The 16,186-nt window shown below is 29.5% G+C and overlaps 1 protein-coding gene across 1 annotated transcript; it reads left to right on the top strand.

Moving 5' to 3' along the window:
* Nucleotides 1–9,148: 9,148 nt before the first annotated feature.
* LOC124938985 (cytochrome P450 703A2) lies at nt 9,149–11,769 on the top strand. The gene is made up of 2 exons (XM_047479508.1): nt 9,149–10,097; nt 11,125–11,769. Exons 1-2 carry the CDS (start codon nt 9,186–9,188, stop codon nt 11,767–11,769), a joined length of 1,557 nt encoding a protein of 518 aa, XP_047335464.1. The 5' UTR covers nt 9,149–9,185.
* The last annotated feature ends 4,417 nt before the right edge of the window (nt 11,770–16,186 follow it).

Raw genomic sequence — 16,186 nt, 5'->3', positions numbered from 1 at the left:
AATTAATTTTCAAATTTCAAATAAATATCATCATTAAAAATTTACATTAAATATATTATTTAATTGGTTATACCAACACTCCACTCCACAACATCATCATTATTTTAATTTAGGTTCCTCATGGGCCAAAACTCTCAATCTTCAATTTCTTTAATAATAAAATATTTTCCCTCTCTATTCACTTTTTATTTTCAAGAATAATATCTCTTCATCTTTCTTTTTCTTCAATCCTCTCTCTAATTTTTGATGAATTTTTCTGTAGGTTTTGTTGAAGTTCATATATGTAATAACAAAAAAGTTTTTATTTTGTTCAACTATATAACATAACTATACAAGTAAGTAATATTTTCATGTGTTTTTAATATTTAATATATTTAGAAAATAATAAATAAATATTTATATTTTAATCGGGTAATGGGGTACCCGTAATGGATCGGGTACCCAACGAATCGGGAATGGGAATACAAATAGATATATCCATCGGGTTCGAGGTCAGGGATTGGTAATAAAATAAAAATCAGGTTTAGTGATAGGTACTTCACTACCCGGCGGGTAGGATACCCGTTGCTATCCCTACTTGAGAGCATCACTTCATTTTGTGTTATGTTCGAGCTTTCATTATGAGAGAATCATTGTAATACTCCTATATAAATCTTGATAATAAAGTTGAGAGCCTCTTGTTCTTAGAAAGTGGGTGTAGGTCTTTTTTGATCGAACCACTATAAATCTTGTATTTGTGTTCTTTAGTTACTTTCTTTCGTTTTCTCAATTGTTCGATGTTGTTATAATTCTTACATTAAGAGATACTTCATCTCCTAATATTCCAACAAGTGGTATTAGAGAAAGGCTGTTCGATATGAGAGGAAGCTGAAGAGCTTGGATGATCCTTGAATGGTTCTTGACAAGTTATAAGTGAGGTTTCTAAAAGATGTCCAAGTTGTAGTTCTTGTTGGTATGAATGACTCCCAAGTTTGAGGTGGAAGAAGTACGAGTAACTTGATGTCCAAAGAATAAACCAAGAGGGCATATTTTAGACAACAAGACAATGGAGAAGACATATTTGCAAGAGGTAAACAACAACATGAGAAAGAAGACATAATAATAAGACTTTTAAGTCTTTGTTGAAGACTAAAGAAATGGTGAAGTTCTTACAATATTAAGAGGAAGGACACTTCAGAAAACACTACCTAAAACCAAAGAAGCATAATAGAAAATGTTGTGTTTGGAAGGCAAGAGATTGACCATTACTGGTGAGCAAGGTACTTTAGTTATTATGGAAGGAGTAAACAAAATAATGTGTATTCTCTATAAGGTAAATCACAAGCATGCTTAGTTATTATCTCCGAGGTCACTCAATATACATCAAAGTTCTGGAATCTGAAGTTTGGTCTCAAAGGCTTTCAAGAATTGAGTAAGAAATGAGTTCTTGGTACAAGATTTTTTACTCATGATATTGTAAGGGAAGCTGGATCAAAGGCAATGAAAATTTTCTTTATTGGATTTTAGAGAATGTTAAATGGTATTAGTTTGGCTAGAATAATGTGAAGATAAGTTATGTTAGGTCAAGATGTGAAGTTTAACAAAGTTGGAGCACACACAATTTAGACACAAATAGTGATTCAAGGGGAATCACAACTCGAGGTGGAGATATGTAATAAAAAATGTACACTATCGAGGGAGTATTTTCATGGGACTATTGATATTTCTTATAATGTTGGGGAGTAGTATGACCTTGGTGAAAAGGTATTCTTGACCATGGATGTAGAAAATAATGGTACACGACAAATCTTATTAAAAAAGCATTTACCGATGACAATATTGTCGACATATTGACAAGTCCTTCGGGCCAAAATTGCTAGATTTCATTGAGTTGACAGATGATTAAGGATTGACATATTGCTAGTTCACACGCAATATGAATGAAAAACCAAGAAGACGAAGATCAATGGAAGACACTTATAAATTTAGATGGAGACATCATGAAGCAACTCTCAAACGAACTAAGAAGAAATTATTGCATTGTCTTTCAATGTGAGAAGATGAATAAGACCTTGAGTCAGATTCCTACTCATTAAAAAGGGGCAAGATGAGAGTCTCGGTTAATTCAAAGGTGATGATTTGGGTACTTGTTTTGTTCAATCTTAGTTGTTCATGCAGTGTGGATCATAGTTAAGATTAATGAGATAATTGATTTGTTATCTTATTGAGAAGAGGATTGAGACCTTAAATGAGATTCCTAGTCATGGAAAATTGGCTAGATGAGAGGCTCAGTCAATTCGAAGGCGAATGAGATCATTGATTTGGCATCTGTTACGAGAAGATGAATGAGACCTTGAATGTGATTCCTAGTAATAAAAAAGGGGCTAGATGAGAGAATCAATCAATTCAAATGGAAGGAAATTTGTGATTTCTTTCTAAGAAATTATGAAGCATGGTGAAAACAATTAAAGACAATTAGAGAAGTATGATATTCAAGTTGGTTGAGTGTGCAATGTTCAAGGAAAATGAACTCTATTGGTTAACCAAAAATTTGGCAAATGAACTATATTGGTTGCTGCTTTCTGGTCGATGTTGTCGATCGATGGAAAGAGATTCTCCATACGGTCTTACTAGTATGGATCTCTATAATCCTATCTCTTTCCTATATCTACGCCTTCGCCAAACTAATCTCTAAAGGTATTCAAGTTGGTTGAGAATTAATTTACAATATTAGAATTATTGTATATTTTTGGCACACAATCTTGATAAAGGAAATAGTATATTCAACAAAAAGAAATTATATTTTTTTTGTATAATCTTGATATTAAGAAATAAAATTATTATAAAAAGAAACTAGATCTTTTATTATGGAAATACAATTAGGAAATATGGTAAAAATATTTTGGAAGCTCTTTGAGAGTTTTGGAAAAGATATTGATATTGACCTAATTGTGGCTTATATAAAAGTGTAGTCGAGCACTTTAGAAAGCCAAGTCTTAGCCTTGAGAGTTGTGATGGAAATGGGTACCCGTATACCTAATACTCGTGGGTACCCTGAATGTTGGGTTCGGGTATTTTAAATCGGGGTCGGGGTCGGGGATGGGGAGTGTACTAAACCCAAACCCGATACCCGAAATATTAATATTAAATATATTATTGTTAAAAATTAAAATGACTTTTCAAATTTCAAATAAATATCATCATTATACATTTACATTAAATATATTATTAACTGGTTATACCAACACTATACTACACTCCACTCCACTCCACTCCACTCCACTCCACTCCACTCCACTCCACTCCACTCCACTCCACTCCACTCCACTCCACTCCACTCCACTCCACTCCACTCCACTCCACTCCACTCCACTCCACCACGTCATCATTATTTTAATTTAGGTTCCTCATGGGCCAAAACTCTTAATATTTCATTTCTTTAATAACAAAATATTTTCTCTCTCTATTCACTTTTTATTTTCAAGAATAATATCTCTTCATCTTTCTTTTTCTTCAACCCTCTCTCTAATTTTTGTTAAATTTCTTATTAGTTTTTGTTAAAATTTATATATATGTAATAACAACAAAGTTGTTATATTGTTCAACTTTACAACATAACTATACAAGTAAGTATTATTTAATGTATTTTTAATATTTAGTATATTTAGAAAATAATAAATAAATATTTATATTTTAATTAGGTAATGGGCACCTGTCATGAATTGGGTACCCGGCGAATCGAGAATGAGAATACAAATAGATATACCCGTCGGGTTCGGGTTCAGGGATGGGTAATAAAATAAAAACCGGGTTCGGGGATGAACTTCACTACCCGACAGGTAGGGTACCCATTGTCATCCCTACTTGAGAGCATCACTTCTTCTTGAGTTGTGTATGAACTTTCATTATGAGAGAATCATTGTAATACTTCTATAACAATCTTAATAATAAAGATGAGAACCTCTTGTTCTTCAAAAGTGGGTGTAGGTCTGTTTTGACCGAACCACTATAAATCTTGTATTTTTGTTCTTTAGTTACTTTCTTTCGTTTTCTCAATTGTTCGATGTTGTTATAATTCTTACATTAAGAGATACTTCATCTCCTAATATTCTAACAAGTGGTATTAGAGAAAGGCTGTTCGATATGAGAGGAAGCTGAAGAGCTTGGATGATCCTTGAATGGTTCTTGACAAGTTATAAGTAAGGTTTCTAAAAGATGTCCAAGTTGTAGTTCTTGTTGGTATGAATGACTCCCAAGTTTGAGGTGGAAGAAGTACGAGTAACTTGATGTCAAAAGAATAAACCAAGAGGGCATATTTTAGACAACAAGACAATGGAGAAGACATATTTGCAAGAGGTAAACAACAACATGAGAAAGAAGACATAATAATAAGACTTTTAAGTCTTTGTTGAAGACTAAAGAAATGGTGAAGTTCTTACAATATTAAGAGGAAGGACACTTCAGAAAACACTACCTAAAACCAAAGAAGCATAGTAGAAAATGTTGTGTTTGGAAGGCAAGAGATTGACCATTACTGATGAGCAAGGTACTTTAGTTATTATGGAAGGAGTAAACAAAAAAATGTGTATTATCTATAAGGTAAATCACAAGCATGCTTAGTTATTATCTCCGAGGTCACTCAATATACATCAAAGTTCTGGAATCTGAAGTTTGGTCTCAAAGGCTTTCAAGAATTGAGTAAGAAATGAGTTCTTAGTACAAGAATTTTAACTCATGGTAATGCAAGGGAAGCTGGATCCAAAGGCAATGAAAGTTTTCTTTATTGGATTTTAGAGAATGTTAAAGGGTATAGAGTTTGGCTAGAAGAATGTGGAGATAAGATATGCTAGGTCAAGATGTGAAGTTTGACAAAGCTGAAGCACACACAATGAAGACATAAGTAGTGATTCAAGGGGAATCACAACTCAAGGTGGAGATATGTAATAAAAAAATGTACATTGTCGAAGGAGAATTGTTTTGGGACCATTGAGATTTTTTCTAATGTTGAGGAGTATTTTGACCTTGGTGAATAGGTATCATTGGTCATGGATGAAGAAAGAATGATACACAACAAATCTTATCAAAAAAGCATTTATTGATGACAACATTATCAACGTGTTGACAAGGCAATCCTTCGGGCCAAAATTGCTTGATTGCATTGAGTTGGTAGATGATTAAGGATTGACATATTGCTAGTTAACACGTAATGTGAATGAAAGACCAAGAAGGTGAATACCAATGGAAGTCACTTATAAACTTAGGTGGAGACATCATGAAGTAACTTTTAAACGAACTAAGAAGAAATCATTGCATTATCTTTCAATGTGAGAAGATGAATAAGACCTTGAGTTAGAGTCCTAGTCATGAAAAAGGGGCTAGACGAGAGACTCAGTTAATTCAAAGGTGATAATTTGGGTACTTCTTTTGTTCAACCTTATTTGTTCGTATAGTGTGGATCATAGTTAAGATTAATGAGATAATTAATTTGTCATCTTAATGAGAAGTGGATTGAGACCTTGAATGAGATTCCTAGTCATGAAAAAGGGGATAGATGAGAGGCTCGGACATTCTATGGCGAATGAGATCATTGAATTGGCATCTTATGCGAGAAGATGAATGAGACCTTGAATGTGATTCTTAGTCATGAAAAAGAGGCTAGATGAGAGACTCAATCAATTCAATTAGAAGGACATTTGTGATTTCTTTCGAAGAAACTATGAAAAATGGATAAAACAATTGAAAACAATTAGAGAAGTATGAGGTTCAAGTTGGTTGAGTGTGCAAAGTTCAAGGTAAGATGTGTGGCAAATGCTTAGCTAGATCTTGAGCTTGAGTAAAGAGATGTCGTTGGATACATAATTATTTAAACTATGTAAGTTTGTCTTGGGTCTTCTGGACTTTTGATGAATATCTTACTTTGAGGAAGTAGACAATGGATGTTTGTCTAGGGTGTCCTCGGTTTTCGACAGATATTTGATTTTGAAAATATAGACGATGGAAGTTTGTCTTGGGTCTTCTCGGCTTCGATCAATATCTTATTTTAAGGAAGTAGACGTTGTATGTTTGTATTCAATGTCCTCGGTTTTCGATAGATATCTGATTTTAAAAAAGTAGACGATGGAAGTTTGTCTTGGATCTTCTAAGCTTCGATCAATATCTTATTTTGAGGAAGTAGACGTTGGATGTTTGTCTTGGGTGTCCTCGGTTTTGATAGATATCTGATTTTGAAGAAGTAGACGATGAAAGTTTGTCTTGGGTCTTTTCGACTTTAGATTAGTATCTTATTTTGAGGAAGTATGCGATGTAAGTTAATTTTGGGTGTCCTCAATTTTTAACAGATATCTAATTTTAAGAATGAAGAAGATAGAGAGAGGGAGGCGAATCAAGACGTAGGCAGATGTTAGGAATAAAATCTATGTTTCTTCAACTTCTTTCTCTTCACTCTTAGATACCTATGATTAGGTATTTTCACAATTTGCGAAGATACATTTCATATGTATGTACCTCTTTCATGATGATGTTGTTATAGAAAATTTATGTAATCTGTGAGATTGTAAATTCCAGAGACAAGAACAAGACAATGAGAGTGAGACGAATCAAGACGAAGGCAAGTGTTAGGAAGAAAAAACATTTTTCTTTAACTACTTTCTCTTCACTCCTTAGATACCTAAGTTTAGGTATTTTCACCATTGGTGAATATACATTTTATATGTATGTACCATATTTGATGATGATGATGATGTTTTTGAAGGTATATGTAATCCGTTAGATTGTAAATCTTAATTTGCAAAAACATTGGGTAACCCATTATATGTGATATAGTGGATGTTTTAAGCGGACTAAGGGTCTCGTGGTTTTTATTCTTGTCGAAGATGTTTTCCACGCTAAAATTTGATGTGGGGTTGTACATCGAGAGGAGCATAATCGAGCAAAGAAAAGCTGATACCAAGAAGGTGATAATGTTGCTGATATGCTAGTAGTTCATAGATTTAGAAGCTATGGGACTTTGCTTATTGACAAAGCAAATGATTCAAGACAAGAAGGAGATAGCTTGTAAGTCAAGGTGGAGTGTTGATAATTAATTTATAATATTACAATTATGGTATGTTTTTGGTACACAATCTTGGTACAAGGAAATAGTATATTCGACAAAAGAAAACTATATTTTTGTGTGTATAATCTTGATATTAAGAAATAAGATTATCACAAAAGAAAATTAGATCTTTTATTATGAAAATACAATTTGGAAATATGGTAAGAATATTTTGGAAGCTCTTTGAGTTTTTGAAAAGATATTGATATTGACCTAATTGAGGCTTATTTAAAGGTGCAGTCGGACATTTTAGAAAGTCAAGTCTTTGCCTTGAGAGCATCGCTTCCTTGTAAGTTGTGTGTGAGCTTTCATTATGAGAGAAACATTAAATAACTTCTATAACAATCTTGATAATAAAATTGAGAGCCTCTTGTTCTTCGAAAGTGGATGTATGTCTATTTTGACCGAACCACTATAAATCTTGTGTTTGCGTTCTTTAGTTATTTTCTTTCATTTCTGTAATTGTTCGATGTTGTTATCGTTATTGAATTAAAGGTTCATCTCTCTCCTGGTATCCCAACAATTCCTTCCAATCATCCTTTTAATATCCTCGATTTGGATTTATCATGTATATTCTTCATATCTACTCTATGTTGAAATTTATACTAGCGATGGTTGCAAGTCTAGTTCCGATATGTATTAGATTGAAATTGGAGTTTTCTGCTTCTATCCAAATCGAAGCTTTTAAGGTTTCTAATTATTTTTAGAAAGGCTCTGATTATCACCGAAAGCATTGGCTCTACTCTCGATAAAGAATTTAATTATCTCCGAGAGCTACATCTACTCTCGGTAATATTTATTTTTCCTTCACCGACACTTTCTGAGAGCATTTGACGACGATCAGTGAGGAAAAATTGTCTTTAAGTCCTTGTTACAAATCAATTTTTACTAGTGAATTGAATTACTCTAGCAACAAATTATAAAATGCACCTATTTTTTTCTTGTTATAATAAGTAACTAAATTATAAAATCATTTTGAGACACTATTTTTAAATGATAATGTTTTACCATAATTTTAATATGAGCATTTATTTATTTATTTATTATTTTTTATTGTGCCATTTTAGTTTAGTTTCTGTCTAACACATTAAAATTTATAAAAAAAATAAACAAATGGTTTAGTAAGAATAAATGGACATATTTGAGTATCAATAAAGAAGATTTTGTTTTAAAAAATAGTTTAAAGGGATTATATAAAAGTAACAATACTTAAGGTGAAATAAATGTCAAAATAAATTCATAATTTGAAGGGCTTATATAAAAGTAACAATACTTGAGAACTGTTTTCTAAAACCACTATAATTTAAGGGGTTATTTGTTGGTTTATTTTGTACAAAATGACTGCAAAAATAGAATTATAGTTTCTAAATATATAAATAGTTTGGGGGCTTTTTCAACAAATATTTTAATAGCCAATCAATTACTATTTTAAATTTTGAAGTGCTCATTTATGAATTTATTCTTCTTAGAGGTGTTTGTGTTGCATAAAATAGTTTGTTTTAAAAAACCTGGGGGTTAGTTTGATTCACTTATTTGTTCTAGTTTATATGTTAAATATTCAAGTACATTGAAATAATATTTAGTTTTATAGAAGGTCTAATGTTACGTGTTTTACGTAATCGTTCTAATTTATCATTCTTATATATCTAGATTATTCAGTCTCTTTTGTTAAATAATCATCCTCTTAGTTAAATTTAATTTATGTTTGATTTTGCTTATATACGATAACTTAACCTCTTAAACTATTGTATTAGTTTACGTATCGTAGTTTATTTACGTTTCTAAAACTGTTGTATTAGCTTATTATGCATCATAATTTATTTAAGTTTATAAATTGAATCAAATATTAAAATGAATTCATAGTTTTAAAGATTTATCTAAAAGAAAGAACAATTAATTGATTTCTAAACTAACAACATTTTAAGAGCTTATTTATGGGTAAACTTATTTCTCTTTTCTCTAAGACATTTACTTCTTTTTTTTCTTAGTTAGGAAAAACATAGGTTTGGCATGTCTAGTTGTCTATTATTCACATCAAGCTCATGTATTAACAACTTTTTCATCTTATAAACCATCAATAAATTTACACAATTTTTTCACATGATATTTTGCAATGGAATTAATTACCCTAGTCGCTTCTGCCCTTTTCCTTTTTCCAACCATCATTTATCTTTTAGTTAAATCTCGATCTAATCTTGCAAGAAGCAAGATGCTACCTCCCGGTCCACCAAGGTGGCCCGTAATAGGCAACCTATTTCAATTGGGCGAGCTCCCACATAGGGATCTCGCCTCATTCTGTGAAAAATACGGGCCTTTAGTTTATCTTCGCCTAGGAAATGTCGACGCAATCACCACCAACGATCCAGACACCATTCGCGAGATCCTTCTAAGGCAAGATGAGATTTTCGCGTCTCGCCCTAGAACCCTAGCTGCAGTTCACTTGGCTTACGGATGTGGAGACGTAGCCCTGGCTCCCTTAGGTCCACAATGGAAAAGGATGAGAAGAATTTGCATGGAGAATCTCTTGACTACGAAGAGATTGGAATCCTTTGCGGGCCATCGAGCCGACGAGGCTCAACACCTGGTCCATGATGTATGGACCAGGGCTCAATATGGGAAGGAAGTTAACTTGAGGGAGGTTCTTGGAGCCTTCTCCATGAATAACGTGACTAGAATGCTTCTTGGGAAACAATTCTTTGGGGCTGAATCATCTGGACCCGATGAGGCTATGGAGTTTATGCATATAACACACGAATTATTTAGGCTCTTGGGTTTGATTTATTTGGGCGATTACTTGCCGTTTTGGAGATGGATTGATCCTTATGGATGTGAGAAGAAGATGAGGGAAATCGAGAAGAGAGTTGACGATTTTCATAGTAGAATCATTGAAGAACATAGGAAAGGAAAACGAGAGATGGATGTAAATGGAGAAGGAGATATGGATTTTGTTGATGTTTTGTTGTCATTACCGGGCGAAGATGGAAAAGAACACATGGAAGATGTCGAGATTAAAGCTCTAATTCAGGTTAAATAATCCTTGTTTAACTTCATTATTATTTTATATATTAAGAAAAATTACAGAATAAATATTTGTAGAATAAAGTAACGAAAACATGATCTAATAAATTTGGTAAGAAGTTATCAAATTTCAAAATATTAACAAACCTCAACTCACAAATAATAAATTCTAATTAAACATGGATATGAGTTATCTTCTTTATAATAATAAAATAGATTATGCTATTTTTAAACCAATTCATATTAATCAAAATAAATACGTCTTTTTAATAGTCTTTTCCTTTTTGTTTTTGTTTGGTAGAGATTTTTTTTTAAAATATTTTCAATCTCATCAAATATAATTCTATTCTCATACAATTTTTTTAATAAAAATACCATCTATTTCTCTTTAAAAAAAATATGTTATCATTATATATTAATACTTTTTAAATATTTTTAAAAAAAAATCACTTATGTAAAATCACCCCAATCAAATATTTTTAAATAATTATTCTATTATTTAAAAAACTCTCTATGTAACAAGGCCTTGCACATGATCAATAACATGCATATTTTTTCTTTTACTTTTAAATATAAGCAAGCCTAAAGATATTACATCTTAAACTATCTATAATCAAGAGCAAATTCAATATTAATTGGGGTAATTTTTTAATTAGAAAGTAATTATATTAAAAATATAATATTAATATATAATATTTGATTCTTAGAACGTCTTAATTAAATGCAAGTCAAACTATAAAATATGGGTTGTAATAATAATAGTTCCCTACAAAGAATTAATAAATAAGCTATAACATTTAGAGCTTCTTTAATGTTGGTTTGTTTGGATCACTTAACTCATATTATTTATTTATTTTATTTTTATTAAATTTAAATTTTAAATATAACAACTCATCAATTACAACAACAAACAATTTATACTTTTAAGTTTATTATAATCTAAATATGACAACATTAACAAATAAATAATAGTGTTTTAGAAATTTCAAAATCACTAACATCATCTAATGGAGATATATTTTCTTAAAAAACAGGATATGATAGCTGCAGCAACGGATACTTCAGCCGTGACAAACGAATGGGCAATGGCGGAAGTAATAAAACATCCAAATGTTCTTATAAAGATTCAACAAGAGCTTGATTCCGTCGTCGGAATCGACAGAATGGTAATGGAATCCGACCTAGTTAATCTCAACTATCTCCGATGTGTCGTAAGAGAAACTTTCCGTATGCATCCTGCCGGTCCATTCCTAATTCCCCACGAATCCATTCGCGACGCTGTCATCAACGGCTTTCACATCCCAGCCGGAACACGTGTCTTCATCAACACGCATGGCCTCGGCAGGAATAAGTCGATATGGGACGACGTCGAGATTTTCCGTCCGGAAAGACATTTGACCGGCGACGGAGGAACTCGTGTCGAGATAAGTCATGGGGCGGATTTCAAAATCTTGCCTTTTAGCGCCGGAAAAAGAAAGTGTCCCGGCGCTCCATTGGGAGTGACTATGGTTTTGATGGGTCTTGCTCGTCTTTTTCATTGTTTTGATTGGAATCCGCCCGAGGGATTGAGATCAGACGAGATTGATACTATGGAAGTTTATGGAATGACAATGCCTAAAGCTAGACCTTTAATGGCATTGGCTAAACCACGTTTGGCTAGCCATTTTTATCTTTATTAATTCAAACTTGTTTATCCATTTCTCTTTTTATCTTAAATCAAAGTACATGTTATACATGTTCTTCTATTTAGATGATTTCTAAAAGAATCTTTCTTTTTTTTTTTATTTTAATACATGTAACCTTATTTGATATGAAAAATTGTAAAAAAAATTAGTATATCCTTGTTACGAGTTTCCACCCATTTGATTATGATCGTTTTTTTACGATTTAATTGGATTATACCAAATTAAGCAAACTATTTCAGTTAATTAGTTAAATTAGGAAGATTTTCGTACGATTTACATTAATAAAATTATAAATAAAATAAATTTAATAAAAATTAATAATAATATGTATTCAATGTTTAAATTTTTTAATAAATCACGAATAATATATTAAAATAAAAATATAATGCTCTCATTTTAAATTTTATTTAATTCGATAAAATAACTTATTTTCTCACATAATTCATCACATATTTTTTACGAATAAACTTTTCATCTCGTGACCTTACACTTTCACTTTCACTTTCACTTTGGTTAATCAAATATTTTATTCATATATTTTTAACCACTTTCAATTGTAAAAATGTTATATGTATGTTTCGAACTTGTAACCTAACAAAATAAATACAACCCTTTAACCAAGTGTGATTGAGATGTAGTTTGCCGAGAAATAATAGGCTGATAACAATTAAAAATGGTTAAAAAATATGAATCAAATATTTAATTGACCAAAGTAAAAATGTAAGGTCACAAGATAAAAGGTTCATTCGCACCATTTAAAAATTAAGCATCATTATATATATATATATATATATATATATATATATATATATATATATATATATATATATATATATATATATATATATATATATATATATTAGTCAGTTAAAAGTTCAACTTATAATGTTTAAATGTCCAGCGTTCATCAAATTTGGTGTACTTGATTTGTTAAAAGTGTTATTAGCGTAGTTTGTTAAAAGATTGTACTTGATTTGTTAGGTTGTAAGTTCGAAACATACATATAACATTTTTAATTTTATTTTAACCGTTTTCTGTTTATGGGCAGGTCAACCCATAATCCGACCCAAATATTTATTTACTCTCACATATATATCCAAATTAACCACACTTCTCGACCCGACAATCTTTTTGCAATGAACTCATTCGATTCACATTAGTAAATCTTGACTACATTTCTAAAATGGTAAAATTTAAAATCATTTATTTTTCTTTTCTATTTATTTATCATTATTATCAGGTATGGTTATATGAGATTATAAAACTTTAAAAGATTGTTAGTTTTATGTGTTTGATTACATTCTAATAAGTCGCGGATTTGATGTATTTAACGAGATTACAATTTATTTTTTTCTTCTATAATATAAGCCCATGTTTTCAATCTTCGTTACCTTAGTTAGTGAAGAATAATGCAATATTTACACCTTATATTTTGCTTTAATATGGCTCACGGTTCTCATATTTTTTTAGTGTTTTGGTTTAAAATTTCTGTAAAGACTTTTTTAGAGAAGTTGAATAAATTTGGCGAAATTAAAAAGCTTAAATATTTGTGACAATTTTAGAGATCAAATGGTAAAAGAATTTTACGTTGATTATTTTTCTTAATTACAGTTTTTAGATATCATTATATAAAAAAACAGCTTAATGCAAGTTTGCAACATCTATGTCCAAGAAGAAGAACATACAACAAATTTACTAAATAATTTGAGTGGATGCTTTATACTTTTCATTAACTTTATATAAATAATATTAATATTTTTTTTATTAATATAATCATAAACTTTTTTTTATAATGATTTATGAGTACGACCAATCTCTTATAAATAACAGACTTTTGTGAAGACATATGTAGTCAATGCGAGAAGAATATATACAACCGTTGTGCCTATTATAACATTATGCATTTCAAAAATGTAATTTATAGTTAATGAATTTATATTATTTTTAACTCTTAAAAATTAAATCTTTTCATTACTAATATCACAAAAGTTATCTGGAAGCGCTTTGAGTTTAAGCGGGGGTCATGACGGTGAGAGTGTCATGCTAGCTCTCATTTATTCAAAAAGAAAAATACCACAAAAGTTAAGACAAAAGTCTAACTACTTTCAAGTCGAAACTCCCCGAAATTGAATTAAGGGTAACAAATACATTTTTTTCCATTATTATTTTTTAAATAACAAATACATTTTTTTTCATTATTATTTTTTAAATAATTTATACAAATTTTATGGTTTAATGACGAATTATCCTAAGAAGTAATTATGAAGATGATTTGTCCAAATTAAAAGATGAGTCATCTTATAAAATGCTGTCATTTTAACTTCTATATTAAATTATTCTTTACTTGTTTTAAAAATTGTTTGACATTATGCACATGTTTATTTTTAATATGTTAAATTATAATATCTTTTGGTCAACAAATAATGTTTTTGACATTTTGTATCTAAAATTGATCATAATACTCATTATCTCATAATAATGATCATATTATTGTTTAAAATAATTTATGCATATTTTTTAAATTTTCATACATCGGTTAGTGAAGAATCCATGCAAATATTTACACATTTTATGGTTTCATGACAAATTACCCTAAAGTATAATTGTGAAGATGAATTGTACAAACTAAACGTTGAGTCATCTAATAAAATATTGTCATTTTAATTTATATTATTTTTTTTTTGACATTATGCACTTATTTGTTTTTAATATGCTAAATTATAATATATTTAGGTCAACAAATAAAGTTTTTAACATTTTGTATCTAAAATTGATCATAATACTCATTATCCTCTATTAATGATCATGATACTCATCATAATAATCATTATTCTCTACTAATGATCATGATACTCATCATAATAATCATTATTCTCTACTAATGATCATGATACTCATTATTTTCTAATTTTGTATTAGCTGTTATAGTTATTTTGTTTATTTTAATTATGAAATTTTTTTATTTTAATATGTTTTATAAAATTTATGATTATTTTCAGTTTAAAAATTTATTTACGTTTACACATAAATTCAACTTTATTAAAAATGTTCAAAGTGTTACATAAAAAAAAATATAGTGATGGTTAAAATATGTAAATTCGATAAGTTGGTTTGAGTAAGATCACTGGACGAGAAATTTATTAAATTTATGAATAAATGTGAAATGAGATATTTGATTAATAAAAAAAATTAAAATTTCGAGTAAAATGTTTGATAACATAATAGTACTAATATGTGAGGGGACTAATATTAATATTTTTAAAATAAAAAATTAAATAATTTCATTTTAAAAATTCTTAATATTATTTTTCTTTCAAATATATTTAACTTATTTATTTTATTTGTCTTTTAATATTCATATTTTAAAATTATTAATTATATATATATATCCATAAAATATAATAATTATGTAATATATATTATTAAACAATAAAAATTAAAAATATATATTTTAAAATATTTTAAATTAATAATAAAAAATTGTTATTTTAATTTATAGTTGTTTTATTTATGTATAATTTTACACTGGCCCAGCACCTCTAGTAGTTGGAGAAGGAGATAGGCGTCCACCTATTCAATCATATGCTATACTTTTAGGGGAGATCCCCTCCTTTAGTTGGGACAGCCAGAAATTGACTGGTAATTCGCCCTAAGTGCTAAGCGAGAATAAGACTTTACAGTAATAACACATTGTTCTCGTTAGTTCATCTTTGATATGTCCTTTATTCTAATGAGGCTAAAGAGTTAGAAATCTTAAACAATTCATCCATTCTCGGTCGGGCATAGCTGTTCACGAAACGTGGCATATGACATGTTGGCACAATGTATTATCATATAAATTTCTTTTATTAAATAAAATTAATAATTAATTTTATTATTTAATATAAAATTAATAATTTTATATATATATATATATATTATAAAATAAAATAAAAATAAAATAAATTTTTTTTCATAAAAATAAATTGAAAAAAAACTAAAATAACTTAAGATAAATTAATAAAAAATATTTAAAAGTTATATATGTTTGAAAATATATTTAAATAATTAGGTTAAGTTTTAAAAGGGTTAAGAAAATTTAATATTTATTTATTATTATAAAAATATAAATTGAAGCACTATATATTTAATAAATAAATAATTATTATTATTATTATTATTTTTTAATAAATATTATTTTTTATTAAATAGTCAAAATTAGGGATGTAAATGAGCCGAATTGCTCGTGAGTGGCTCGATTAAAGTTAGATTCGGGTCAAAATCGAATTCGAGCCGAGCTCGAGCAAACTCGTTTAAGATTCGAGTCGAATTCGAGAGCTTAGGTAAGACCCACTTGATGGCTCGTCGAACTTTTTGGAGCCTAATCATATATTATTTTTTTTATTATATATTACTTTTTAATCAAAATTCA

Source organism: Impatiens glandulifera, chromosome 1, assembly GCF_907164915.1.
Source record: "Impatiens glandulifera chromosome 1, dImpGla2.1, whole genome shotgun sequence".
NCBI lineage: Eukaryota > Viridiplantae > Streptophyta > Magnoliopsida > Ericales > Balsaminaceae > Impatiens > Impatiens glandulifera.
The sequence above is the reverse complement of the archived record's forward strand: the minus strand, read 5'-3'. Positions and strand labels throughout refer to the sequence as shown.